The sequence below is a fragment of the Rousettus aegyptiacus genome, unplaced genomic scaffold (genome assembly GCF_014176215.1).
Source record: "Rousettus aegyptiacus isolate mRouAeg1 unplaced genomic scaffold, mRouAeg1.p scaffold_m13_p_18, whole genome shotgun sequence".
In the NCBI taxonomy this organism is placed as follows: domain Eukaryota; kingdom Metazoa; phylum Chordata; class Mammalia; order Chiroptera; family Pteropodidae; genus Rousettus; species Rousettus aegyptiacus.
This window is the reverse complement of record NW_023416293.1, coordinates 10,583,869-10,610,992: the sequence shown is the minus strand read 5'-3', so window position 1 is coordinate 10,610,992 and position 27,124 is coordinate 10,583,869. Positions and strand designations below refer to the sequence as shown.

General features: G+C 39.9%; 1 protein-coding gene across 1 annotated transcript in view; it reads right to left on the bottom strand.

The window, feature by feature from the left end:
• Nucleotides 1–1,780: 1,780 nt before the first annotated feature.
• SPATA17 (spermatogenesis associated 17) overlaps nucleotides 1,781–27,124 on the bottom strand; it is a 92,269-nt gene continuing 66,925 nt past the window's right edge. The window contains exons 9-11 of the mRNA XM_016165080.2: nucleotides 25,615–25,750; nucleotides 5,438–5,520; nucleotides 1,781–2,063 (exon numbers count right to left, since the gene is read on the bottom strand). Of these exons, the coding sequence (XP_016020566.2) occupies nucleotides 5,440–5,520; nucleotides 25,615–25,750 (217 nt within the window). The 3' untranslated portion in view covers nucleotides 1,781–2,063; nucleotides 5,438–5,439. The remainder of the gene's footprint in view (nucleotides 2,064–5,437; nucleotides 5,521–25,614; nucleotides 25,751–27,124) is intronic.

Sequence of the window (27,124 nt, the reverse complement as noted above, 5' to 3'; positions counted from 1 at the left end):
TAGTAATATTCCTTATCTTGGTCACCTCTCTCTTCAATGAAAAGGTATTTTTGACTCATCTGGACACCTCTGTAGCTATCAGCAGCGTGTGTGTGTGTGTGTGTGTGTGTGTGTGTGTGTGTGTGTGTGTGTATTTCAGTGAGAAGATAAAACTGTTATTCGCAGCAGTGAAATACTAAGCAGTTCCCAAGAGGAGGAATTATTTCTCTTGGGTGAACTAATATAACTTAGAAGAACAGGAAGAAGAGGAGAATGAAGGAAGGGAGGGGAGGGAGCGAGAGAGGGAGGGAAAGGGCCGGACAGATGCGTTCAGATTACTACACGTGAGCATTGCAGCTGGCGCAGGCTGATTCACATTTTCTGAGCAGAGAAGTCACGTGCCACTCACGATTACTTTTGTTTCTGAAATTCCAAGGACAGGTAACGGTGGAGTCCTGAGGTGATGCAGTAGCTTATAATGCCCAAAGTTAGCTTGAAAGAATGATTTCCCCGAATATTGCGAGCCCTGGCAGCGTGATTAGAATAAGAGTCCAGTCTCCTAAGTAGTGTAAAGAACAGGGATCGCCGATTGCATTACTATAAACAACACAGTCTATAAAATAGAGAAAAATCACCGAGAGCCCCAATAGGCTCACTTGAGCTAGAGACCAGGTTACATGCTCCCCACCCCCCCAGAGTGTCACCTTGGTTTTCTCCTTTCATGGACTTTGTCATCTGAGATACATGCAATGCAGAACATGTCAAAAGCATCTGCTCTGTTCTGAATCTAGTTCCTTCCACCCGACTTCTTACACTTTATAATAGCGTGCTTTTTAATTCTATTTCCTCTGCCCCAAAATGTTAGCCAATTCTTCCTTGCAATAAATATTGTTTTATTGAGAAACGCATTTGCTTTTCTATTCGAATTTTCTATACTTATTCAGCAAATTTGGTTCCATAAGAATGCTTGCCTTTTCTAAATAATAAGTAGCATTATTGACAATGTTTTAAAAACGAGTCTTCACATACAACTTCACAAATCATAATGCATTGCAGACCACCTCCTTACAGCGAACGCTTGCGGGATGTTCTAGGTGAGACTATCAGACTGACGAGGGCCAGGTTACGGACTGCATCACAAGACTGGTCCTACGGCTTCCGGGGGTGATGTTCAGACTCTTTCTAATACCAGCTAACTATCTTACGACTTTGTGCTCAGGTCAGAATCAACAGATATTCACTCAGCATCTATCAAATAGCTCATAGATGGCCTACAGTTACTAAAGATTCAAAGGGCGTACTCTTGAGTCACAGTGTCACCAGTCAGACGCCTGTTTCGCCTTCAGAAACCACTTACAGGTGAGTACGGCGAGCCGGGCACAACCCCGCAACCAGATGATGGTGTTGCCCTGTGTGGCGGAGACCCAGAAATGTCTTCTCTACACGAGGTGCCTAGGTTTCTGCTCCCACACCCTCTGAACCCTGCCTGTGTGTCTCAAGTTCAACGCACTGAGGGGCTTTCTAATCGTTCTGATGAGTTACTATGACCCTCGGGACCAAAACTTGATGCAAAACACTGCGCACCATTCGGACCGCCGTCCATTCATCATTCCCGCTTATACGCTGGCTGCCCCCAACTTGGAATCCAGCGCTGGCTTCACCATGTGACTAAGGCGACAGGGTCAGAATCTGGACGCTCCAGGGAAAACATTTATGACACTTTTGGTCACCAGGGGCCGTGGTTGTGACATTCTCAGAAGTAAAAGGCCCACTACTCGCGCACTGTGTCAAAGTCGTCAGGTGTAAAATATTAATAGTTTATTGAATCATAAGAAGTATGACCTACGTCCTCATTTCTGTTTTCTTTCTAGAATTGTAGAGTTTTTCAATAAACCAGAAATGGTTCCCGTTTCTTCTTTGGATAGATGAGAGGTGGGGGGAGAGAGAGAGAAAGAGAGAAAGAGAGACTCGTGTCAAGGTTACTCAGCCGGCCATGGAAGCGGGTTCCAGGCAGTGAGGGGTCTTCTAGGCCACAGTCACTTCACACCTTAACCTCATTTTTACATTCTGTCTTCTTTTATTTTCTAAAAACGAAACAGTAAAACGAAAGGAGGTATTTTCTAGAAACAGAACAATAAAACGAGAAAAGAAAAAAAAAAGAACCCAAAAACACGGAAGTTCTTGAATTCTCTATTTGAATCTTCCTCCCTTAGAGCTGGCTCAGCAGCCAGTCTGGGAGGCGACAGCCCTGGCTGCCCCCTCCTCGCCCTGCAGGAATGACCCTGTCCTGTGGTCTCTGTCCGCACTGCCACGACCACGTGTGCAGCCAGAGAGAGACTCAGTACCCGGCCGACCCGCCTCCGTCACGGAGAAACTTCTAGAGTGGAACCTCCTCCTATCGGCATGTGGGTTGTTACGTCATCTTTATTCCACGGACCAGTTCGCCAAGAGAAAAATACTAAAGATACCTAGATTTTTGTTTTGTTATTTTTTGCCAGTTCGCTATGACGGAACTGAAAAGGGTTATGAAGCTCACATGGTGCCAAGGTGAATGACAAGGTCTAACAAGTTCTCCTGCCGAGTTAAAATTTTATTTCCCAATGGGCACGTCTATAGCTTACGTGCCTGGTTATCACTCCCCCCTCATACATCTCCTCGTCCCTCACACAGTGGCCAAGACCTTATTCCCTCTAGAAAAGACAATGGAATTTCACCCCTTTCCCGATTCGGGTGCTAACCAAACTTATTTTTCATTTTAGTTTTTTCTTGGCTATTTGAGTAATCCATATGCCAAATCCCAAAGAAGAAGGGAAAAAGGTACACTGTTTTTCATGCATAACAAATAATTTAATTAAAACTCATCTCATCTGGCCTCAAAATTTTCAACAGGAAGACAGCCTGGACCAAAGCACATTGCAAAGAAGAAACTGAGAAAACTGAGAAGCGCGTCATGCAAGGAAACTACGCTGAGGCCGACTGACCAGTGATTTCATCTTATCCTGCTGATTTTTCTCCCCTCTGATCTGTTAAAGAGATTCTTCTGATTCAAAGGATGAACGGAGCCAAAAAGACGGCAAAGCAATCTGACAGGGATAGCGCAGCAGCCTATGAGAAACTACTAAAGGTTACCAAAGTGATTAGCTATAAAGAAAGATTAAAGAAATTAAAAGGAGTCGTATTATCCCGGCCAGAGAGCAGATTTTAAAATACGTGTGTGTGTGCGCGTGTGCGTATGTTTAAAATCTAATTCGCTCTGAGCGGTTTCAGTGGTAAAAATCTTAGTAGATTAATCAAAATGGGTAGGGGTAGGCTCTATTCATCCCAAACTCAGACATGCTAAGGGAAAGAAAGATTAATCTGATCAAGGCGTCACTATTTCTAATCGGACTGATGGAAAAACGTAGTATGGCTCTCAGAGGCGAAGCCGCGTGAATTACAGTGAAATGATGAACTACCTCGAAGCCGAAGCAATCAGATAGATAGCTCTAAAAATTACTACGGCATCTTTATGCAACACTTTGGTGCAAGTGTCCACATCCTGGCCTTTTTTTTTTTTTTTTTTTTACAAAAAGCAGCACTTCGTCATAGTTGGTGAAATTAAATCTTAATAGGAGAGCCTCAGCTAAGGCTGCTGCCCTTCACTTATCAAAATTAATTTCTTTTGAGGAAATGGCATTTGATAATGTTTCGATTCACAAAATAGTTAAAAATCCAAGAGAAGAGTTAGCAAGCATTTGTTTTTTTTTTTAAATTCTGTCACATATTTGTATCTGCATATTGTGCAATTTTTAATTAAAAGTAATGTGAGACATTTGTTACTCATCCTTGTCTTTCTTATAAATAATTTAGCAAGTAATTATTTTGTCTTCAGGAAAAAAAAAAAAGATAATTCTCTCTAAATGATGATTGAACAGAATAAAGCCAAGCTGTTTACGTAATTGGTAGAGAAGAGTAAGTAATCCCTATTGCATTATTTTGTTTTAACACTTTGGTTTTGTCTGATTAGATACAAATTTCAAAAAATGGGGATACATAGACATTTCTCCCAAAAAGGTACCTATGATCTTACTACCCAGAAATAGCTACCATTAACATTTTGTACAATACACAAATGTATGCATATGCACATACTATACAAGCACATATGAGTGTATTTCTTATAAAAGCACACACATTGTGTGATGTGTGTGTACACACACACGCACAGATTTTTTGACAGACTTAAGCTATGCGGTATTTTTGCATCCAGCCTTCTTTTCTTAGAAAGATATTCAAGTCTTTTTATAGTTAATAGGTGAAGATCTATGTTAACCTGTTTAATGTCCTTGTAACATTGCATTTTACATCTTTTACCATTGATTTAGCTTGGCGTATAACAAGCACTCACGTTGTTTTCAACCTTAACGCCATTATAAACAGAATATACCTTTGAATTAAGACCTAATTAAAATCACACACAAACATGAAAATTTTTATCTAGACTACTTTATACTATGTGTTATAAATACTAGATAAATGCTCCAATGGGTAATAATACTTTATAAACCTTGAAACTGCAATTCCACCGGCATTACATACATGTGTGTTTCTATTAGCTCAGAATATTTCATTTGGAGTCATTAAAAGATAGATATCGGTATCTGCATCTAACATACTGACTTCTACACTGAAGCACCCAAAGCCGTAAGTGAAGGAGAGGAGGCTGACATTAAATCTAGGGGACACAAGCTGCTCCAATCTACTCTGTGTCCCTTCCAAAGGACCTGAGCTGGCTTCCCCTGGGTTCGGGGTGTGGAGGACGCCTGCACAATTCTAACCAGCACGATTGGCTCAGTTTTTGCCTCTTTTCCGTTAACTGTAGTGGCCTGTGCTCTCTTCATCCAATCCCTCCTCTACCTGGGCTGAAAATGCCAAAATACCTCCTGGAGGCCTCACTTTGATCGTAAGCATTTCCCAGTTTTTAAACATCTTAGCAGTTAAGTAGACACTAGCTTATTCTGAGATCTCAAATTTTATGTGGGTCTTTGTTCTTCCCTATAGTGTAAACTTTAGGGAAGACCTCGGACACTATTTATTCAGAAACCCTTAAAGAGGTCTCGTACTTAGAATCACACACATAAGAAATACAGTATTTTAAACTATACTGTGTATTGACACAGTATTGAGAAATGTTTTGGCTTTTGGACACTGACAATATTTTTTTCATTTTGTTGTGTAAAACTATTTTTTCTTGTATTAATTTAAAGAGAAAGAGTCCATTTTAGAAAAGAGGTTTGAAAAACAAAGCCCACGTGTTTGAATGTTGAAAACCATTAGGCTAGAATGAAAGGAGTATCTGGTTCTGTTATGCATGAAGGTTATTACAGCATAGTTTTGAAAATGCTCGACAGTTAAGTCGCTCTCATTTGATCTGTTACTTAAAATGGTTTTGAAGTGTTTCTTAGCAAAAAATGCATACCTTTATAAAATCTGTCCAGCTTTTGAATACAGTTTTCCATAGTTCGAGAAGAGATCGATTGGTGGCAATACAGTTTGGAAATTCTAGGAGGAAAAAAGAGCAAAGGTTACCACAAAGATCTTACTGACTGTGCTATTATTAATGGTTGTTATTATTTTGTTACAATTTACATTATACTAAACTGTTGAATAGGTAGATTTTAATCGTCCTTTCAATTTTCCATCATACTCTCAAATAAAACAACATTCGCACGTAAGTTTTAACAGTTGACTCAGAGAGATTAAAGCTTTCTTTCTTTCTTTCTTTTTTTTTAGGCGAGGCAACCCTTGGTCGACATCACAGATTGCAAGGACCCCGTCAGTTTATAATCTCTTATTTTTTTTTTTATTGTTATTTACACCTACAGGGCCTGGTCTTCCTAGGTGGTCTCCCATCTAAGTAACTAACCAGGCCTGACCCTGCTAAGCTTCCGAGATCAGACGGGATCAGGCTTGTTCAGGGTGGCATGGCCGTAGCGAAGCTTTCTTAAACACACAGTTTCAATAGCCGTGAGAGGCAACTCGAGACGCCCTGAGCAATGCAATGATCACACAAAGCCACTTGTCTTCAAAGGGCTCACAGTCTATCACCTTGACCTCTAAGGCCCCAAGTGATCCTCCTCCCCCTGGGTCCCTTTCTTATATGATTTATTTTCTCCACATTTCCACGCCATGTAATCATCTCTAGAAACACGTCTCCTCTCAGAGCCTATAAAGGCCCCTACCCAGACGAAATGGTTAGTTTTATTTAAACTATCTTAGTTTAAATTTTTGATATTTATTAATTTAGTTTTCATTTTATATTTTGTTTTAGTTTAGTTTTTATTTAGTTTTCATTTTAAAAGATCATGTTGAATATTTAAAGTAAGTTATTTTTTTAAATGTCTATTTCAATTTTTGTTTCTTACATTTACTTCAAATTACTTTGGATAAAAACATATTCAGATTATATATACTTTAAATTCATTGAATGATTGTAGTAGAAAAGAAAGGTCTAAAATTAATAATCTGAGCTTCCACTTTAGGAAACTAAAAAAAAAAAAAAAGCAAATGAAATCCAGGTGAAAAGAAGAAACAATAAAATCAGAGCAAAAGTCATGAAATTGAAAACAGGAAATAAATAGAGCAAATCAACAAAACTAAAAGCTGGTTCTTTGAAAAGATCAATAAAATTAATAAACACTGAGCCAGTCTAAGAAAAAGGGAAGAAGACTCAAATTACTGAAAAAGATGAGACATTACTACTGATACCATGGACATTAAAAGTATAAGCTGAGAAGCATTATGAAGAGTTGACCGTGAGTTTGATATCTAAGATGAAATGGATGGATTCCTTAAAAGAAACAGTCGACCAAAACTCACATGAGGAGAAACAATATGAATAACCTACACCTATTCTAAAAATTGAACCAATAATTAATAACCTTCCCAAACAGGCCTAGATGATTTCGCTGGTGAATTCTACCAAACCAGCCCCCCACACGCACACACGCACCAGATGATGCTAATTCTCTATAACTCATTCCGTTTCATCAAACATAAAATGGAGATACTGACCTCACAAGGTTGTCGTGAGGGTTAAACAGGAAAAACACATTGTGGCATCAGCACTCACATGTTCCTCTCTCTGTCCTTCAGTGGTAAAAGTCTGTTCATAGTCTACCTACCGTGTTCTTCCAAAAATCAAATCAAATACATGTCATTCATACCTGTGAAGCAGGTGAGACTGCTTATGGTGAGTCGACGTAGAGGAACGGGACTCAGAGGATTTTGATCACATCCTCCATCGGCAAAAGTATTTTGAACACGCGCTCTCAACATATGTCTAAGTTATCTGTGCTAAATTATATACGTGTAACACTGTGGCAGTATAATTTAATGCTAAATAGATCTGTAAATGAGATAAAAATAGAAACGGAAGTCTAATGTTTTATGCCTCCGTTCCTGTGCATCTTTCGGTATACTTAATTTTGAACCCCTCCAATATAATGAATGAAGACTTACTTAAGTCTGGGTTTTAAGTTAATCCGTGCATGCCATTGACACCTGATCATCTGCAGTGTGTTAGGGGCTCCTGACGAAGGGTACCCAAACTCAGTCCTGTCTCCCACGAGTGCGAGCCCACATGGCAGGGATTAACATTTGGGTAGATAAACAAAGATTGTCTCTTCAAGTACCTACACTCTACGTCCCAGAAAGAAAACCAGAACTTTTTATGCCACTCTTATTTTTTAATTTAAAACCTCCCATTCTTACTTGGCCCTAGGCAACCAATAACTGCTACTAATCTCTGATATGGAAGAGGCGAATATGCCATTTAGACGGCTTTCGTTTTAGAAAAAAAAAATCTGGTGCTGATTCTCTCTGGTGTAAAATTTGCCCGTAATTTATAAAACCGGCCACCCGGCCACAGGAAGCCATGAGTGAGCTCGAGAAAACCACCTGCATGACACCCGTGCTGTGCCGCTTTTTAAGCGGGGGGCTGGGGGCTGCCTGCCTTCCTGAAAAATAGCCTCGCAGGGACAAAACGCTGGGGTGGTCATTCCGATTCCTGCCACGGCCCTCGCTGGCCGGAGCGGACAGCTTTCGCTGTGAGGCTGCCCAGCCCAACACAGAGAATCCGCGGCCAGAATGTGCTCCTCGGGACAAGTTAGGCATCTCTGGAGGCGGACGGCTCTTTGAGCTGGAATGCGGCCAGGCCCATTTCCAAACCCAAGTCAAAATGACAAAGAGCAAATTTCCTGGGCCACTCACCCTCGGAGTGCGAGATCACGTTAGGCTGGCAGATGCATTGCTTCTCTAGTTATAAGGTTTTGGTGGACACATTGCAACTTTTATTTCGATGTGTGTATTTCTAAATTCTAAAGGTATATATTTGAGTTTCTATTGTTCCCCACCCCTCCACATTTTTATATATCTTGCCTTCTTATTATTAGCTTCATCTGTCTTCCTCTTGTTTAGTTCCTGTCTCTCCTCCATCTTTCAAACTCTGGCTACAAACGCACAGATGGGAAATGGCAGGCCAGACGTGTAAGCTGAACCGTGTCAACTTACCGTATTATGGTGTTTTTCGTATTATGGCCATAATAAAAAAAGATACAAGATATAAAGATACGTCAGAAGAAATAGGTCTAGATATAGAAATAGACACATACAAAACGTGGCCTTCCCTGTTCAATTTCAACTGCAAACAAGAAGAACGTCGCCTAAATAAAAGTCACGAGTGGAACATGCCGCTGGTTGCAATGTGCAGTTAGAACGGCCTGCGTCCTGTGAGCCGCCCTGACGGCAGAGCTCAGGACAGCAGGGCAAGAGCTTCCTGTACCGTTATTTTCACATACAGTGACGGCCCCCTTTAAATGGAGGGGATGCTGTCTCTATGGAACTTCGATTTCCAGTGATCAGAGGCAGACGATAAGCAAATGTCAAGTAACAGCAAGTGCTATGAAGAAAAATAAGACGGGGGGAAGGGGAAGGGCTGAGGGAACTCGGGGAGGGCTTGCGGTGTCAAAGCGGGTGGCCAGGACAGGCGGCCCGAGGTGACGTCTGTGCGCACGTCGTCACCACGCAAACTAAGATCATGACCACATGGTTGTCACTACACCACTAGGGTCGTTTCAAGTAACTGAAACCCACTCGGTGACCCTACAGAGATCGACTGATCTGCTCTCGGAGTTTCGGAGGGGCAAACTTTCCAGCGCCTGGAACCGCTCGGCGCACGTGGCCCTCGCGGGGCGGAATGCGGGCCAGCCTCGAGCGATCAGAGAGGATCAGAGAGGGGTGCTTTTTTCTCCGTAGGCTGCACGAACAGGGCACCCCGGCCTCGCTGTATACGGAATTTCGCTCTTTCTGACAGGCGCTGTCATATACTGATGCCGTCGTCACACAGGTGAGCTGACACATCCCAGCCCCTGAGGCAGAGGTGTGGGAAGGTCCAGCAAGTGACGGGCCTGGCCCCTAATTTCTAGTCCCCCCTGGGGCATTGATATGCCTCATGCAGCTTGGCCCGAGAGAGACGTTTGGAGCAGTGAAGAGGACTGTTAAGAACGGTTACCTGTTTCTTTCATTGATACCACGAATGGTGTGCAATGTCAAAAAGTGAAAAAAAAAAATTCACATGGAAATGCCACGTGAGGCATGGCTTGGGTAAGTGGTAGCTGGAGATTTTTTTTTTTTAAGATAGCAATAACTAACTTTGGTCAGGGTTTGCTTTTCTTTTGACCACTGTGGGCTCCCGTGAGAAAAATGACCCTCCTCCATGAGCAGTACTGACAGAACACATCCCCCCACCCCTCCACTTTTTCTAAATTATCTATAGCTAAGTTTTGGGGATGGGATTTATTCTAATTTCTTGGTTAGCTGGAGGGGAGGCCTCGGCATAACATGTCTTGCTCATTTTCCAATTACCCCCAAAAGAACAAACATCCTGGAACAATGCACTGGATAATCTACAAGGCGAAGCTCACTCAAACGAAAGGCCATTGAATCTGTTATTTCGACGGCTTCAAAAACGCAAATCTTACCCTTGGAATCAACTAGTCATCAGATCTTAAAACAAACAGTAATATTGCCTCGCCTTCATAAAAGCCAGTTTATCTCCCTCTGAAGCATATCATTTTCATCAAACAATGTTTTTGTTTTTTTCACTCTTCTACTGTGAAAATACATTCGATGATGTTTGGTGTAAAAATTAAGAAATTAGTGTCACAGCGGGGAGTCTGCTAACAACACTCCTTTAATCTTATCCTTCAAGCAGCGGCAGAAAACGTATTAATTGCAGTTTAATTTATGCAACAAATATTTAATTTTAATTATGTTTAATTTTTGTCAGCTATAAAAATGTCAATAGTTCCGACAGTCTTTTTACGCGTTTTTTTCTTTAAGTGAAAGAATTAAAATCAAGTGCCATTTCTGAAAGAAATTATGAAAGATTTCTAATTACTGCTTATGCTTTTGAAAAATTGCTAATCGAGTGGCCCCAAAATAACATCTGGGAACATGCGAACTTGCAGCTTTATTACTCAATATTTATAATTCTTAGTAATAGACATGCATCATTAACATGATGACATTCTCACAGGAAGGTTGTTTTTTTCCTCCCTGTAATTATAGGATATATCGATAACTGTTATTGAATGGTGAATTTTCTCTATAGAAATGTTTCTGTTAATTCCTCTCAGCCAAAGACAAGAATAAGTGGAGCTGATTGCTGCTGAGCAAGGGTACGTACCGTTAACCGAGGCAAAGAGCGTTTGCCGTTAGCAGATGCAGAAAGAAGAATGTCAGCCCGCGGAGGCTGGGCAGCACTAGTTATAGTCGGCAAATATTTGTGCGGCTCTTATGAGGTGCACATCCTACTCAAACAGCCAGTCTCATATAAAGACGCTGCTGCCTCCCAGAAATCCTTCCTCGGGTGTGAATCGACTCTCCCTGCATGAATCCCTACGGTGCATAGTCACAGCCTTCTCGGGCCCTTGTAGATTTTGTTTTGCACCAGGGCAATTCCCTGACATGTTTCAGCTCCTCCCCTAGACCACAAGGTGCCTGGGGGCAGGATCCAGGCCTTCTGCGTTTATATCCACCGTCTATCCCCATTCAGGTATGCTTGACATGAATGAAATGCCCTGGGCGTTAACGTTTTTGGAAATAACGCTATCATTTCAAAAGCCTCTCTAGAAAAGCTGTGCAGACCCGCATTTTGAAATTGTTCATTTGGAAGACCGCAGGTTTTCGGATGGCAGAGCAATGACTTTCATGCCCTGTCTTAACTCAAGACTGGTACTCTCAGAAAACATGAAGATGACGGCATACAAGAGCTAAATTCTCATCTTCCGGAGGTGACGGTTAATGGCGAACACCAGCAGCTGATAAATCACGATGCCGCCATATTATTGGCTGGGAGATGGAGGAGCTGAAAGTGGCCTTTGGAAAGGAGGGCCATACATGTAGATGGGGGGGCTGAGTCGGAGTATGCCGCTCGGCGTGACAAATCTGGGAGCAGAGCTACTTTAACAAGGCACATGTTTCATTTTGATATTAAGTAAAAATAATAATAATAATAATAATTAGTGCATCGAACATTTACTTTTCCTCTTGGATTTAAGTTTTCTTTCTACTTGGACACTTATCAACTGCGTTCCTCTCTGTAATTGATTCCTTTTTTTTTTTTTTTTTGTCATTTATATAAAATACCCAAACATATAGTTTCTAATTCTTTTTTTACATTTTCCTTTCGGAACGTTTTTAACAATGCTTTCCATACATGAGTCTACATAATAAAACATCTTAAAATGCAGGTAAGATAGTGAATGGAAATTAATGTATTTTATAATGCCAACCCCTTGACAAGCTTTGGGAAAATTACACGCACATTTACTAGTCTATGTACAACACCTAATGTCTACATTTGAACCAAAATTATTAAAGACAAAGATCTATTTTCTGAACTAGTGTCCTTTTCCCCAACTAAATCAAATTACGGAAGTAATGTGCATTTCCTCACAAGCTATTTCATACTCGGATGCCCTTGAACTTTACTGAGTCTGAACTCGAAAACATGTGTAGGTAAAATACCTTGGAATTCAAAATACTAAGAAATGTTTATTTGCCGTGGCCGTTAAAACCACAATTTATTTCACAATTTAAATATTGCTCCTAACTTATTTAAACTTTATAAATAAAAGATGTCAAATTGAAAAACACTGACGTATGATACATCTCAATATTTAATACATTATTTCACTATTATTTTTGAACAACGTAAAATTATTTAAAGATTAAGAGGATATAAAGACAAAATAATTTTAATGATTATGGCCTTTTGAAACTATTTTTGGTAAGGGCCACATATGAGAAAAAACTCTTGAATAAAGTTAAATTCAACTGTGTATGTATTATCTTCACTTACATCACTTTTGTTCTGCAAATAAGAATTTATCAGAAACAAAGTAAAAAAAGCATGTCTCACTGTGGCCAATATATAATATCTGTAAATTAGCTGATATCTCTTTTTAACTTATACTTTTAAAACTAAACCATTAACATGTTACATTCTTAGCAAATGAATTATATGCAGTTGATACTTAAAAATACTTGAGCAACTGGCATGTTAAGTGGGTTAACCACTTAAAATGTTGCTTTAATTATCATTCTATTTACTAAACCTTTTACAAAATATATGAAATAAATTCAATATAAGAAAAAATAAAACAAGTACAAAAGTAGCGTATTCTACATAGTTCAGATTTGGCTCTGATGTAAACAGAATAAAATCGTTTACTGGGGTCTTAACATGCCTTATAGCCATGTGCAACTTGAAGGTTCATATGATTTATTAATAAAAAAAATCTCTGTATTAAGTTTGATAAGTTAAAAGTGTTTTAAACAAATCAAAATCTCCCAGAAGTTACTCATAGTATCTTTTTAACAAATAAGAACCAGAATGCTCTTGACCTGTTCAATGTTACTAAGTAAAATTTTGAGAACTCTATATTCACTTTACTTAAAAAAAAAAAAAAAGTATAAGAATTGTTTTATATTTAAAAACCACATTAAAACTCTATCATAAATGTAACATTAATATACTGGACCAAAATCATTATGAGTTGTAGATTCTTTATACAAACATTATTTGGCAATATAGTTTAAGATATCGATATGTAATACTTCATATAGCTCTTACGTTGACATATGTTTAGCTGATACAGATTATGATATGTGTTAGTCATCACTAATGATATTTCTAGAAACCCATTAGTTTCTAAGAGCTTGGAAATTAATGGCAAAGTATTTCAATTAGTTTTGTCTGCTCTCCAACTACATGGTTAGGGCCTATCCAAATTTTCAAAACTGTTAACATGATTTAGTGGATATTAACCTCACACAATGTTCCATTAAGCTCTGATCCATCATGAGGGCCAGTTAATTAGCCTACGGGAAGAAATTCCTCTTCCAAGAAATCTTATATTTAGAGCCCTAAGAAAAACTCTTGTCCATCTCTACCGTCGACAGTACGTGAAAGAATTGGCTTAGGATGTGGGAGGAAAATTGGAACCAAGAGTTACTGATGCTGATGTCTTCGTGGGGGGAACTGAAGAAGACATCACGGAAGGACCTGGCGCTCAGACTGTCATACCAGCGAGCTGTCTGAAACTTTCAAATAGCAGACAGTTCTTAGTCCGAGCAAACAGTATCAGAACTCCTTCTTACGTAACTTCCGATTTTCTTGCAAGCCTTAGCGTTGGCTTTCTTTTGAGCCATTGCTTTCTCAAGAGAAATTTCTATCTCTTCAAGGGAGTTCAGGACCATGAGTGGAAAACCCAAAATGTCTGAGCTACAGAAGCCGAGCTGTGGGCTAGGCTTTCTACAGGGGCTTGCTGCTGGCAGGGCCTCTGTGCCCTGCAGAGAAGAGCTGTCGGGGGCAGGACCTGGTTCGGATTCTAAATTCTCAACGTTCCCACCAGTTACCAGTGCTGGAGAACTAGGGACAGAAGACGCCGAACGACAGGTGCTCTCAGTGGCTGACAGTGAACGTGGCCAGTGCTCTTCACACAGGAAGAGGGTAAGAGGGACTAATTACATCAGCCCATGGAGGAAAAACAGACCCGCATGATAAAGCCTGGGATGGAAAGCAGACGTCTGATAATCATCATTTCCAGGCACCTACAGAAAACTCCACTGTTAGAGAATTATTTGCCAACCTCAACGAACTCCTGAAAATACAGATGCTATAAAAGAAGAGCCGAAGACCAAAAGGATAGGAGTCTAAAATGACAGGACTAGGTACCCATAAAGACGACAAGGTCACGGACGCTAGGCGAAAGGAGTAAATAAACTGAGATTACAACAGCAGAATTAAAATCCACTTTAGAGGCAACAACTGGCTATTCTAGGTTGAACGGGTGATAAAAGTCATATTATAGAATGAAGAAAATGACTCACAGAGGGACCCCCCTACACACACACATAGATTCAGTCGTATATCATATTTCTTTTGTAGCAGTCATCGATAGATTGCAAACTAATATCTATAAAGCTAAGAGAAAAATGTGAATTTAGTATTTTACACACACTCTAGTTGTCACTTACTTATGAAAGTAACAGAAAAGTATTCTTAGATATCATATTAATTGGGATTAGACGCAGCTGCAGCTGATGGAAAGACCAAATTAACAGTGATTTAGACGACTGTGAAGTTTATTTCTCTTTGCATAAAAGTTCAGGGTTGGTGTGTGACTCTCCACAGCACAACAGACCCATGATTCTCTGTTTTTGCTCTATCTTTTGAAGCCTGCATAGATCCAAGGATTAAAATACAACCGAAGATGTCAATCAATCTCTAGCTATCAAATCCCCCATTCCAGACGTCTGGAAGAAAGGAAGGAGAGGAATGACGTTTGTCTTTAAAATCGCTAGCTATTGGCCATGGGATCCTTGAGCTCCTACGTGTCTTGCTGAACGTGTCAAAACCACAGAGTCTGGATCATTCTTTTACCCAGATGGCAGGCCACTTCCCAGTACTGCTCATGTAACTGGGGATCCCGGGAAGTGATGGAACCCCTCACGGCACGTGCCACAGACCCGCAAAGCCCCTGGTCTCCCTGGAGACGGAGCGGGCTGTGTACCGCCTCCTGTAGCAGTGGGGGACCTCCTACGCGCAGGGCTCTCCTCCTGCAGCATGCCTGCCCGTGCGGCCGCACCTGGCACTCCCACCTGACGGTGGCATCTGAGACTCGGGGACTGGCACGCTGGGCTATCGCCCTTTCTTCCGCTTTTGCCGCGAAGGAACATTCTTTGACCTAGGAAGCTTGTGTCTTCTGCTGGCGCCTGCGGAGCCACGGGTTTTCATGCTCTGCTGTTAGCTGTCCTCCGCATCATCGGACTTATTTATGTAGGGGAAAATCGAGATAAATAATTTCTGGAAGGTGGACTCACATTTTCACTTATATTTTGTTTTCTAGCACAGAGTCACAGGAGTATAACTAGCTTCAAAAAGCGGCTGATATGTGCACTTTTTAAATTTCTGACAGCCACGAACCCAGCTACAAATCAGAGGTTCTCTTAGGATAGAACGGAAGTAACAGACTATAGCCCACAGGCCCAAACCAGCCCACTTTCTAATTTTTAAATAAAGTTTAATTGGAACACAGTCATGCCTACTGACTTCAGAAACTGCAGTCATTTCTGCAAAATGACTGATTTCCCTTTTTTGGGTAAGTTAAAAACCTGTGAACCAGGCTTTCTGAGTTGAACTGCAGGTTTATAGAGTTGTTTCGCTGGGAATACACAGTTCTTTGGTCTTAATGTTTTAAAATATTTGGCTCAATGCAAAATGTAGAAACCTAGAAAAAATGATAAATAGAGAGCTAGTCTCCCCTAATAATAAATTATCATCTATGTATTAATTTCAAAGAAACTCTTGGTGGAATTTTAGTCACTAATCACCAACCACGATTCTCCTATGTTGTATTATACCTATGTTAGAAAAAATAGTTATACCTGGACATGCTTTATTGCCACCTTTAGCAGGATTAAAACAGTATATCAAATTTTATTTTGGTGGTCCTTTTATTAGCTTTCTACCACTTGATCAGCTGATATCACTAATAATTTTTTTTTTTTTTATAAACTAGAGTTTGCAAGTCCCGAGACTATAATATTTCAAAAAACAGTCTAAGCTTTAGGGGAAAAACCAATTACAGAAACAGCATTAAAAATGCCAAGCACCGGGCAGAAGCAATTCTGGATCAGTTTAAAAAAGTGATTGATGAAACCCTAATCCAAACTGAAGGAACAGTTTCGCGACAAGCTGTGACCATCCCACACACTTCATTAGCTGCCATAATTAGCCTGGTGTTTCAATTTGTTAGAACTGGTGGGGACAATTTTCCTCAGAATGCAAACATCAAAAAGCAGGGTCCCTCAGACTTCAGAAGAGGCTGATGAGAGGCTTTTCTAGCCTCTGTTAACTAAAAGATTAATTATGGCTGATGGGAGGCTGTGCTGTGATTGTCACTCTGTCTATGTGCATTACTCTTAGCATTAGAAGGAAGACATGCTTGACACAGCACTGCTCAATCAAGCAGCCTCACATCAGAGCGCGGAGTCAGTTTTAATATCTAGGGCAGTTTTGATTGATTGTTTCTTCCTGTTTTTTGGAGTCTAAGACTCGCACCTATTTAGGTAAACCAGAATTTTCAAACGGCTTCTGAAATGCTCAGACGTTTGGTTAATGTGCTCTGTCTCGAGTCATAGCTTCCTTCTGTAACTACGCAGGAAGGCAGAAGAGTCGCGTCATATGTTTCTCTGACTGTATCGTGACATCCTTCAAATACGTTTTTAACTCTCCCAAGACTACAGATGTTTCAACCAATCTATGAAGCTACATGAATTTTATCTATACAGAATATACTGGAGGCTTCTGCGAATCCATGACACAGGGCTGGAAAAGTTTTACAGTGAAAAAAAAAAAAAAACATAAAAACATCAGAGGAAAATGCTTGTCAGAGTTTCCAGAGGGGAGTTTTTCATAGGTTCTGTTAAAATCGAGTCTTTTTTTTTTTTTTCCTTTACTCAAACAACTGGGCAAACACATGGGTCAGAGCAGCCTCAGCCAATGGAAGTGCAGAGTGGGCCCTGCAGGTAACTTTACCATTTGCTACAGTAAATGGTACCCTGATAGATGGTGAACTACAAAGAAATCTGGACAGACATCCCAGCCCAGGCTTCTAATGATAAATAATGGCTCATACCAAAACACAGCCAGAAAGAATGTGCAGCGAAAATATATGAAATAATAAAACACTGAAAGAATGTAGAGTGAGAATAATAAAGCACTGGACTGATATTGTATTTAGCCTAAGAAAAACTTGCTTTGGACTAGGATGTGATTTCTATATCAGCATTTAAGGTTTTTAAACACCAAACGTGCCAGTCATGCATGACTACAGTTGGGGGAAGGCGCGGTTTTAGGAAAAAGCTTTTCAAAGCGGGAGGTGGAGGCGGGGACTAGTGACTCTTAGCGCTTGACATAAGCGAGGGACCAGGTGGATGGAGAGAATCTGGAAGAGGCCAAGCGTCAGGGAGAAGCTCGGCATTGGGCATAATCGGTGTGAGCTGTCTCTCTGGATAAGCAAACAACGGACAGAGCAATCCGGCAACGTCTTCCTCTTTCCTCTCCAATGCTGCTCACAGGCGAGTTCTATAATTAAATGAAGAAGGTAGGCAAAGCGACAGACAAATGGCAATGCTCTGGGAGCCGGACGGCGTGATGAGAACATCTAATTTTCCCTTTAAAATCCATTTATTCTTCACGGCCCGAGATCGTCATCAGGGGACCACATTTTCCAACTGAAGAATTACAGAGGAGGAAAATTGGATTTTATTAAATATTCCAATTGTTGTGAGTAAACTCTTTACAAATAGCTCTTGGAATAGATTTAATAAGAAAGTAAGGTCAATATCTGTATCCTTACAGCCAACGCGGTAAAATATTTTGACTAACCTTGTACCTTCATGGTATTTAGTTGATGTCTTTAAAGGGAGTTGGTGCCAAAACTATCAAGCTACCAGTTTTTTGTCACCTGACACTTCATATCCGTCGACCCTTTAACACGTTGGCAGATTTAAATGTTTCCCTAATAGTTTATAATCTTATAACAGCCATCTAGTAAATGATTTGTAAATTAATCCAAAATTAATAAGACAATTATTAATCTGTCATTTATATAACAGAAGTTACGATTTGTAGCATTCTCAAAATCAGTCTGGTATTTGGTTTCTGGCACTTTTTAAAGGATGAATGTAAGGGTTTAGTTAGATAACTCTGTAAAGAATGTCTTTAGGGGAAAATACATTGCATTTAGTCATGCTTTGGGAAATATTCAGCTAAGCATACTAAAATAAATTAAATCCACAATAATAATTTTCACAATGGAACGATTTCTTCAAATGAGTTCTCAAGCAGGAAGAGCGGTGTGTGAAACATGAGTGGATTTCTGATACTGCGCGGTGTACGTTATATAAAGTGAGAGTAAGTGACAATGTAACAGAAAGTTAAGTGTTTCACTTGTCCCTTATTTTTATAGTCTGTGTCACTAGTAGTTAGTTGCCTCTGCCTTTTTGTAAGAGGTAAAGTTTCAAGCACCAACTTGGAAATTTACCAAAAAATAATTTTCAAAGTACCGCTTTTATATTCTGAGATAGAATCACAATTGAAAGATACAAAAGATATGAAATGTTATCTAGAAATTAAAATTTGACTTGATAGCAAGCTTTTACATCTTTGCCTTAGAAGCAACATGTTAGTAAATGTTTGGTATATTTAGATTTCAATATTTAACTTTTATAACATTCACACATGAACTATATAGCATGGGAAATACATTTAGATTAATAAAAAGCTAATTAATCTTCTGATCATCTTGAATTTGGTCAGTCTATTAATGTGATTTTATTACTTTCTAAATGACTTTTATTCTAATGTTAATACATGAAAATGGGGCTAATAATATATACATTTTAAATGAAAGATTGATCATCAGAGATTTAGGCTATCATCAGACACAAGTAATCAAAATATACTGTGCCATATACTTGTCTATGGGGTTCCATGGGGTGACATGCCTACGGGGTAACATGTCGCATGGTCAGGGAATTGACATTCGAGGCTGCAGCAGAGGGGGAGGCTGGGAAACCAGCACTCCTGAAAGAGAACACTCTCCGTAGGTGAACTAGGAAAAGGAAAAGGGCCCTATTAGGGAGACTCTGAGAGTCTGCACCCATCTCATTCTTGGTTCCGCATGGAGTGGAGGCAAGGGGAAAAATCGTATTTCCTAAGAGTTTCTAACTATGTACTCATGTAGGTTTGGACATCAAACCAAGTTTAATTTTCAGAGGTCCCGGGTGGGCAGTACCACTAGGCTGCTGGCAGAAACAAACAAAAACCTGCTCGGAAGAAATGTACTTCCAATCGGTTCTCAAAGAATTCCCATCAATAAAGTTCTAAGGAACAAAAACTCACAATTGAAATTTTCTTTTAAGAAACAAGGGTAAAAATAATCAAAAATAATCTATGCTAAACTTCTTCCACCTTAAAGGAAAAAAAGAAAGCTTTACTATAGGTCTCCGTACAGCTATTGCCCCCAATCTCTTCTTCCTTTCTCAGCCAAAACTATTCCAATTAGTATCTAGGCATACCTGCCCTCCGCTGCCCTGTTTTTCAGCCCCTCCCAGCCCACCCCAGTCGGGCTTAGTCACCCGCTATTGTCATAGAATCAGCTTTGGCTAAGTAACCAATGACTTTCATTTTGCTAAATCTCTGGGACTTTTCCAGTTCTCATCTTATTCAACATCACGGCATCATTTGCCAAGGCTCTTCACTCTTTCTTTTATTGTATTATCTTCCATTGGCTTCTCTGATGAGCCTATTCTCCTGGTTTTCTTCAATTTATCTACCTTTTATATGGATTCATCCTACTCCAAATGGCCATTAAGTGGTAGCAATCCTCAGAAATTCTAGCTCTCCTCTCTATTTTATTCTACGTTCTTATTCTTGAGTATTTTGTTTGCTTTCATGGTTTCAATTATGATTTATGAACCAAATATACTAAATTTCATGTATGAAGCAGACATACTCAATTTCATGATTCTGGTCAAAAATGTGATTCCAAGATACAGATTTATATGTTCAGCTGTATATCTGACTTCTCCACTTGGATGAATCAAAGTCATCTCGCATCCAGATGTGTCCAAGACTGAACTCAGGATCTCTTCCCTACAACTGCTCCCCAAATTCGACCCTCTTCTTTTCCCAAGCTCAGTGAACAGCATCACCATAAATTCACTTTGCCCCTTTCAGAAACGTAGGAGTAATCAGGGAATGACCTTTTTTCTTCCTCCATCATATCCAATTAATTTTCTAGTTTTAACAGTATTCGTACTCTTAATACTTCGAGTATTAATTTGCATCTCTCTGTTCTTCTACAGCACACCGCCATTAAATACGGTACTAAAGCGTCATCAAGGTGACACATAAAACTAACCGTCACAGTCCTGACTCAGAAATTCCTCATTCGGGAATTCATTAGAGCGGAGATGTATATGTAAGAATGTTCATTGCAGCGGGAGCACCCAAACGTCATTGCTAAGTGGTTTGACGGGGTCCCACCTGGGAGGACACACAAATGTCCCTTAGGCTTCTCCGTGCCAAGGCTCCAGACATAGCCAGAACCACACTGGATACGTAGTGATGATGCCCACTCTTCATATAACACTTCGAATACCTCCGCGATCCCTAAGATCGAAATTGGCCTCTTCCTAAGCGACCGGGTCTATTTCCTAGTTTTAGTTCTAGTCATCTGGGGTCCTTGCTTCTCTTTTGCCAAGTTGGATCGTGATATCACCAAGAGGCCAGAGACAGAAGTGAGAGCTCTGATCCTCTCTGTGGACATGAGGACAAGTCTGGACTCCTGATTCCCACTGGTACGTGAACCTCGTTTCCAACAACACCGTGAACTAAGAGTTTAATTGCAGAGAAGTGCAGATAATACGTGCCATAATCTTTGTCAGATGAGGAATTTAACTCTTGTTATTCTCGCTTAGCAAAAAGGCAGAGAAGACTAGCTTGTGTCGCATTTTTTAGAGACAAACTTCAAGAGAAACTCTTCCTAAAGTCCATGAATCACATTGAGACTCAAAACTTTCAGAAGAAAATTTTGGAGGCATGTGACTCAAGCCTCTCATTGTTCAAACAGAGTCTGTCCTACTCCAGAGCCCGCGTCCGCACATGGGGGGGCCAGCACCTTCCTTGAGGTGAGGTCCACCTTACAGACCACGGAGAGGAGCGTTAGCCTCAGCTTCTTCAGAGCTGAACGGCTATTAGTCATCCAATGGCGAGACCTCTCGATCTCAGACTTTACTGCAGTTGCAAAATAAACTTTTTAAAATATGCCTTGCCATGCTTTATAAAAATGCATTCCATTATGTTTGCTCCTCGCTCAAATGCAATGTTCTAGATTCAAGTGCAAATTGAGCCCTTAGGTTAATAATTATGGACTGATATGGTCCAATCTAATCTATTAAGAATCTTGGACACAGCTTCGCACATATTATTTTCACTCATAAGTTAAAATTCAAACCTGAAACTTCTGAAGTCATTTTGAAAACAGTAATTGAGAATGACTATACAATGTAATAAATCTGTCAGAAACCAGACAGTAATTAAAGAGCAAAGGTAGTGTGAATGCATACGTCTTCACATTACACATTTAAACTATTCTATAGGTTAGATTTTATTTTAATAAAATAATGTTTGGCTCTGTACAATTTTCTAACGTGCATAATAGAGTATATATAAATACTATATGCAAATACAAATGTTTCTATAGATTTATAATGAAATTGTATAAACTAATACTTTTCCTGAAGCTGACTGACCTCAAGACGACTGACACAGGGTAACGACAGGAGAGGAATAAAGAATTTCAGTCCCTGATGTATCGTGTGAGAGAGAGGGAGGAAAAAGCTCTTGCACTGAATATTTGATTATCAAAGGCCGTCCTCACAAGCAAAATATTCTCCCTCGATTACACCTAATTATTTAATTGTTTACATTTACTAATGAAATGAAACAACACAAAACAAACAACTGTAAGGGGTTGTTTTTCAGCAAGTGCATAATCATCAATCAACATGTACAGAAGGATTCTTAAAATTATATGAAGCTGGTCTGTTTAAATAGAAAGGCATATTTTATCCCAATCAACGCATAAAAGTAAAATTATCCCTAACTGAGGCGCGCTTCTCTGCTGTACAGTTCAGCTGTAATGATCCCCACACGCTGCACTTGTTCATCAATTATGATCATCATCATCACGGTCGTTAAGCGGGATGCTCATTATTATCAGGATGCTGGTGACGGCAGATCCCGCCGCCGGGTGCAGTGGGCGAGCCGTCACCACCCCAGCCGAGGTTCTGCAGACAGCGATGCACCACATTAAGCCTACGATGTGCACCACATCCCACTCCATTCCAAGAGCTGTAGACGGTAAAGGTCAACTTTATGTTCTGTGCAATATGCTTAGGTTCTCTAAATTAATTCTTTGGAGTACTCGATATTTTTATGCTTTGTAGCTTATCAAATCCTGCTTAGAACCAAAATGCTATGGAAATAACAAAAAGGGCTGCTCGTCTGTCATAATTCTCCTACAATGAGGCACGTGAGCGAGGGCTCTGCTGACATCAACCATCTTAAACGTCTCGTCTTGGATTTTGCAAACAAAGGAAAACATGAAAAGGCTCCATTAAAATCAGTCGTCTAACATGAACACGAAAACTAACTGCAATTAAGAGAAAGGCCTCAGAGGATCATCTCTGCTTCGGTAAATACAAACACATGTGGACACTTTGACGACCAGAAGAACGTTTTCAGTGTACTGAAAATTTTATTTTCCTACTCTTTTAGACCTACCCAAGTAGATTCAATTAATAGTGATTGGTAAATTACTTCTTAATGAGTTTCATTTCTATTTTAAATACTGAAATCAGCACAGCAAAGAATTTATAAACACAAAGCAGTTACCTAAATATAGAAAGTTTGACCATTTGAGACACAGAGCGAGAATCTCAATCTAACATGGGGCATTTTAGAAATAGATCAAGAACTATGAGTAAGTTATATGACACATATAGAAATTATAACCTCGATGCTTATAGATAATAAAAGAGAAGAACAATTCTCCATGTCGACAATCTTAAAACTTGATGGAAAGGTGAAGAACAGAAACTAAATATACTTAATTAAGCTGTTTCATGGCTGAAATCAATCTATTGCCTTCAATTAAATCTCTGGTGCATTTAAATGTTTGTAAATAGTCCATCTTCCCACAGTAGAAACATAAAACTCGGTCAGTCTTTTACTTTGTCAGCATTTTAAACGTAACAACTCTCATCTCCCTAAAATTGTCTTTAATTAATTAAAAATGAATAACTTGTGGCCTCTGATTTCCAGAATCGAGAGGAAAGTTTTATAAAAAAAAAAAAGACAAATAAGCCTGCTTTTATCAAGTTATTGGGCACAAGTCTTACTCAAATCACTTGACATCAAAACAGAAAATAGTTCAGATTTTTGCATATAAGTAACAGAATGCTTGCCTTCGTACTGTGCAGATTATATCAGCTACACAGAGATACTCTTTGTTTAATACGGTTATTAGAAGAGATCAGAAGGAAGGTGGGAAGGAATAAGGATGGAAGAGGAAAAGTAAGGGGGGTAAGAAGAGAGAGAGATTTAAATTTGCATTTAACGTTTTTCTACATGGTTTTGTGTAGGGTTAAGGAGACTAATCATTTTTCAGGAACTAAAGAATTCCTACATTTTTCTCGCTTACTTTTCAGGGTCTACAAGAACAATTATTTGTCATTAACTTTTTAACTTTGTTTATTTTCTAAAAGTATAAAGGGGCACACAATGATTCCTCCAAAAGAACAAAATACAATACGTTTTCTGTTTAACGAGTATCCAAAAGTCTCTATATTTCCATGAACTTGCTTACTTCAATTAGATAAATTCATATTCTCAGGCTACATGAAGTGAATCTGTTCCATAAAACCAAAAAGTTATTATTTCATGAAAGTAACATTTACACAAAGATCTTTGTCACTCTAAAGTAGCTTAATGTACTAAGGTGAGTCATTTATATTTTAGAGAACCGAACCGAATACTTGCTCAAATTAAATAGGATGATGAAAGGGCATTAAAGCAAAACAAAAAAGTTTATGTCAAAAAAAATGAAATGTAGATCATATCATGAGCATTATTCAAAATATAAAATTAAATAGTTTATAAATCTTACTTAGCCTGTATTCTGAATGGCTGCATGTTAGGTAAACATGAACGCTAGAATAGTTTCAGGGTGATGTTTATGAAATAACGTTGCCACTGACATTCAGATTTGTCAATCAGCAGACCAGGCGCTGCCCCAAGTACCCAAGTTATTTATTCCCCAGCATGATAGTCACTGCAAATGTGGTGATCCCATTTAGAATGTCCTTTAAAGGAGGAATTTTTGCTAAGGATTTGGTAAAGACCTCATTTTTCTCAAGGGTCTAAGCTGTCCCCTCCTCTTGGGTACGGAGTTCCTCTCCGCAGTCTGTTTCTCCTTCGTCATGCACGAGCTGAAGGCCGGAAGTCGCCCCCCATCACAGTGGTGCTCTCGTTTATTTTGTGGGCACAGACACTCTTCTCATCTAAGATCATGTCCCCTTCCTTCTATTTCTAGAGTAGGACCATTATTGACTTGTGTTTCGGTAGGATGCTGTAAAATCCTCGTGGAAGGAGGCTGCGTGTAAACGAGCCCATCCTCACTGGCAGGCGGTTGACAGGACCAGGGCCTGGAGCACATGGGGCTCGGGAGCCCCCATCCCTCTGCAGAAAATCACCCACTGCTTGATTTTATCTGTGTGGTTTTGCTATCAATCAGGTTTAGGTTCTGACTTCTGGACAGTCAGTTAAACACAGAGTAAACTTTCCTTGTCATTTTCTATAATGTGACACATCTTGGTGTTTTCCCAATTCATAAATTTTTATCAAGGTACTAACAAATACCATTATGGAATCAGATATTTACTTTCTTCCTTCTCGCTATTATATACATATAGACACAATATCACACATAGCTTTGTCTGTCTGTCTGTCTGTCTACCTGTCTACCTACCTACCTACCTACCTACCTACCTACCTACCTACCTACCTACCTACCTACATGTCTTATCCATCCTCTATTCATCTACAGGGACTGAGAGAAGGCAAGCACTGGTCTCCCTGCCTGAAAGTTAGCTTAACTCCATTCTCTCGCCACAGATTCGAGCCTGGACCCCGGTCAGCTTTGCCGAAGACAGTGATCCACGCCATTGATCATAGGGTAACTGAGCCATAAAGCATAAGTATACAACACTAAACAGATAAAAAAAAAAAAAAAATCCCTGAAAACAAGCCTCATATTGACGTAGGTCAGCAGCGCCATCTTTACATATAATAGCTCTAAATAACATTCTAACCAAGAAAGTGGTGATTGTAACGAGACTAGTTACATTTGCTGTCATTAAAAGGAAGGCACCGTTTTAAATGTGGCATTGACTCACCTTGCTGCTGATCCACTTCTCGGGCTTTTCGTCTCTGAAATGCGGACACTCATAAGAGCTGGGGTCATACTTGCTTGACGTATGCATCGATGGGATATACTTTTTGTTCTTATGGTAGGAAGAAAATGGCAAAAACCTGAAAGAGCAGGAAGGTGATATTCTTAATTTGATTTCGAGAGACATTTGTTTAAAAAACAAGACTTTCCAGAGGTAGTAGGGTGAAAACAGTGCATGGCTTGGGATCAGAGCTCCCGAGTTCTACTTCGATCTCCACTACTGGCCGTTGCTGTTACTTCTACGAATCCCTATTTCTTACTCTTCAAGTGGAGAAACTAAAAATCGGAAGAGATTTCTTACTGGTGAGTTATGAAATACACACAGGATTCTTATATCATAAGTAACTATCAGTGCATTCACTCATACTATGTGGGAAAAGAGAAACAAAATATAAATACTTCTTTTCATTTCAGACAGGAGTATAAAATGAGTTATTCTTAGAGTTTTAAAACCTCCTATACCTTATGCACAAGAAATTGTAATGTCGCGAGATGCTGGCATAGCGAATAAGGTCTTAGGAACTGTGCTGTCTTACCGATTTTATCTCGTAAACCACACAGAGTGGGAGCGCCAATTACTGTTTCTGTCCTTACAGCAAAGCCATGGAACACACTCAAGAGATCCCAAGCTGCATTAATAAAGACATCAGTCTACAAGCAGCCCCTCTCATGCCAATTGTCACTGACACCGAAGTGGGGGACCCAGGAGTGAGTATGGGGGTCCATCCCAGGAACTGTGCTTAAACGGTATAACTAAAATAGTTTGAATCGTAGCAGCAGCATTTGGCTGAGGACAGAAATAAAGGTTTTCATGCAGGATAAAGAAGCAAAGTCATTAAAGAGGTAAAGTACTAAATCGTTAGTGGACATCGTACCGAGACGGTCAGACCACAGGAAGGTTTCTCCTTGTAAAAGAGGCCTCGCATTTCTATAAGATTCCTCGATGTATCGCTTCAAACACACCCTTAATTTTTTGAGTTACCACGAATGAACCTTTGTTGTTTGCAACCAAGGAAGTTCTAAGAGTCATCCTAAGTGCACCTGAGACCCCGACCACAGCATCCATCCACACCATTATCCGGCTGCCCCCGGAATCAGGCTGGTTTAGGGTTTACAGCATTCTACTTTTAAGCAATTTGCCAGACTTGCCCTTCTCCACGAACAATGTCCCTGTCCGACTGCGAGTCTCTTGCTCTCTGAGCGGGGCTGTGACAGCCGTCTCCTAACTGGTCTCCGGTACCCGTGATTCACAATTCTGAACCATGGGCGGAGCTAATGAAGTGATATTTCTAAGCTACCTGTTCCTTTCAACCCAGTGATTACCAACACACTGTGACAGTTCTACACTGCATCCATATGGTCAAGTCCGAATACTGTATCGTGGTACACGTGGCCCTTTATTTTGTGACTTCACCTATGCTCTCCATGTCCTCGCTGTCACACTGTACGAGCTC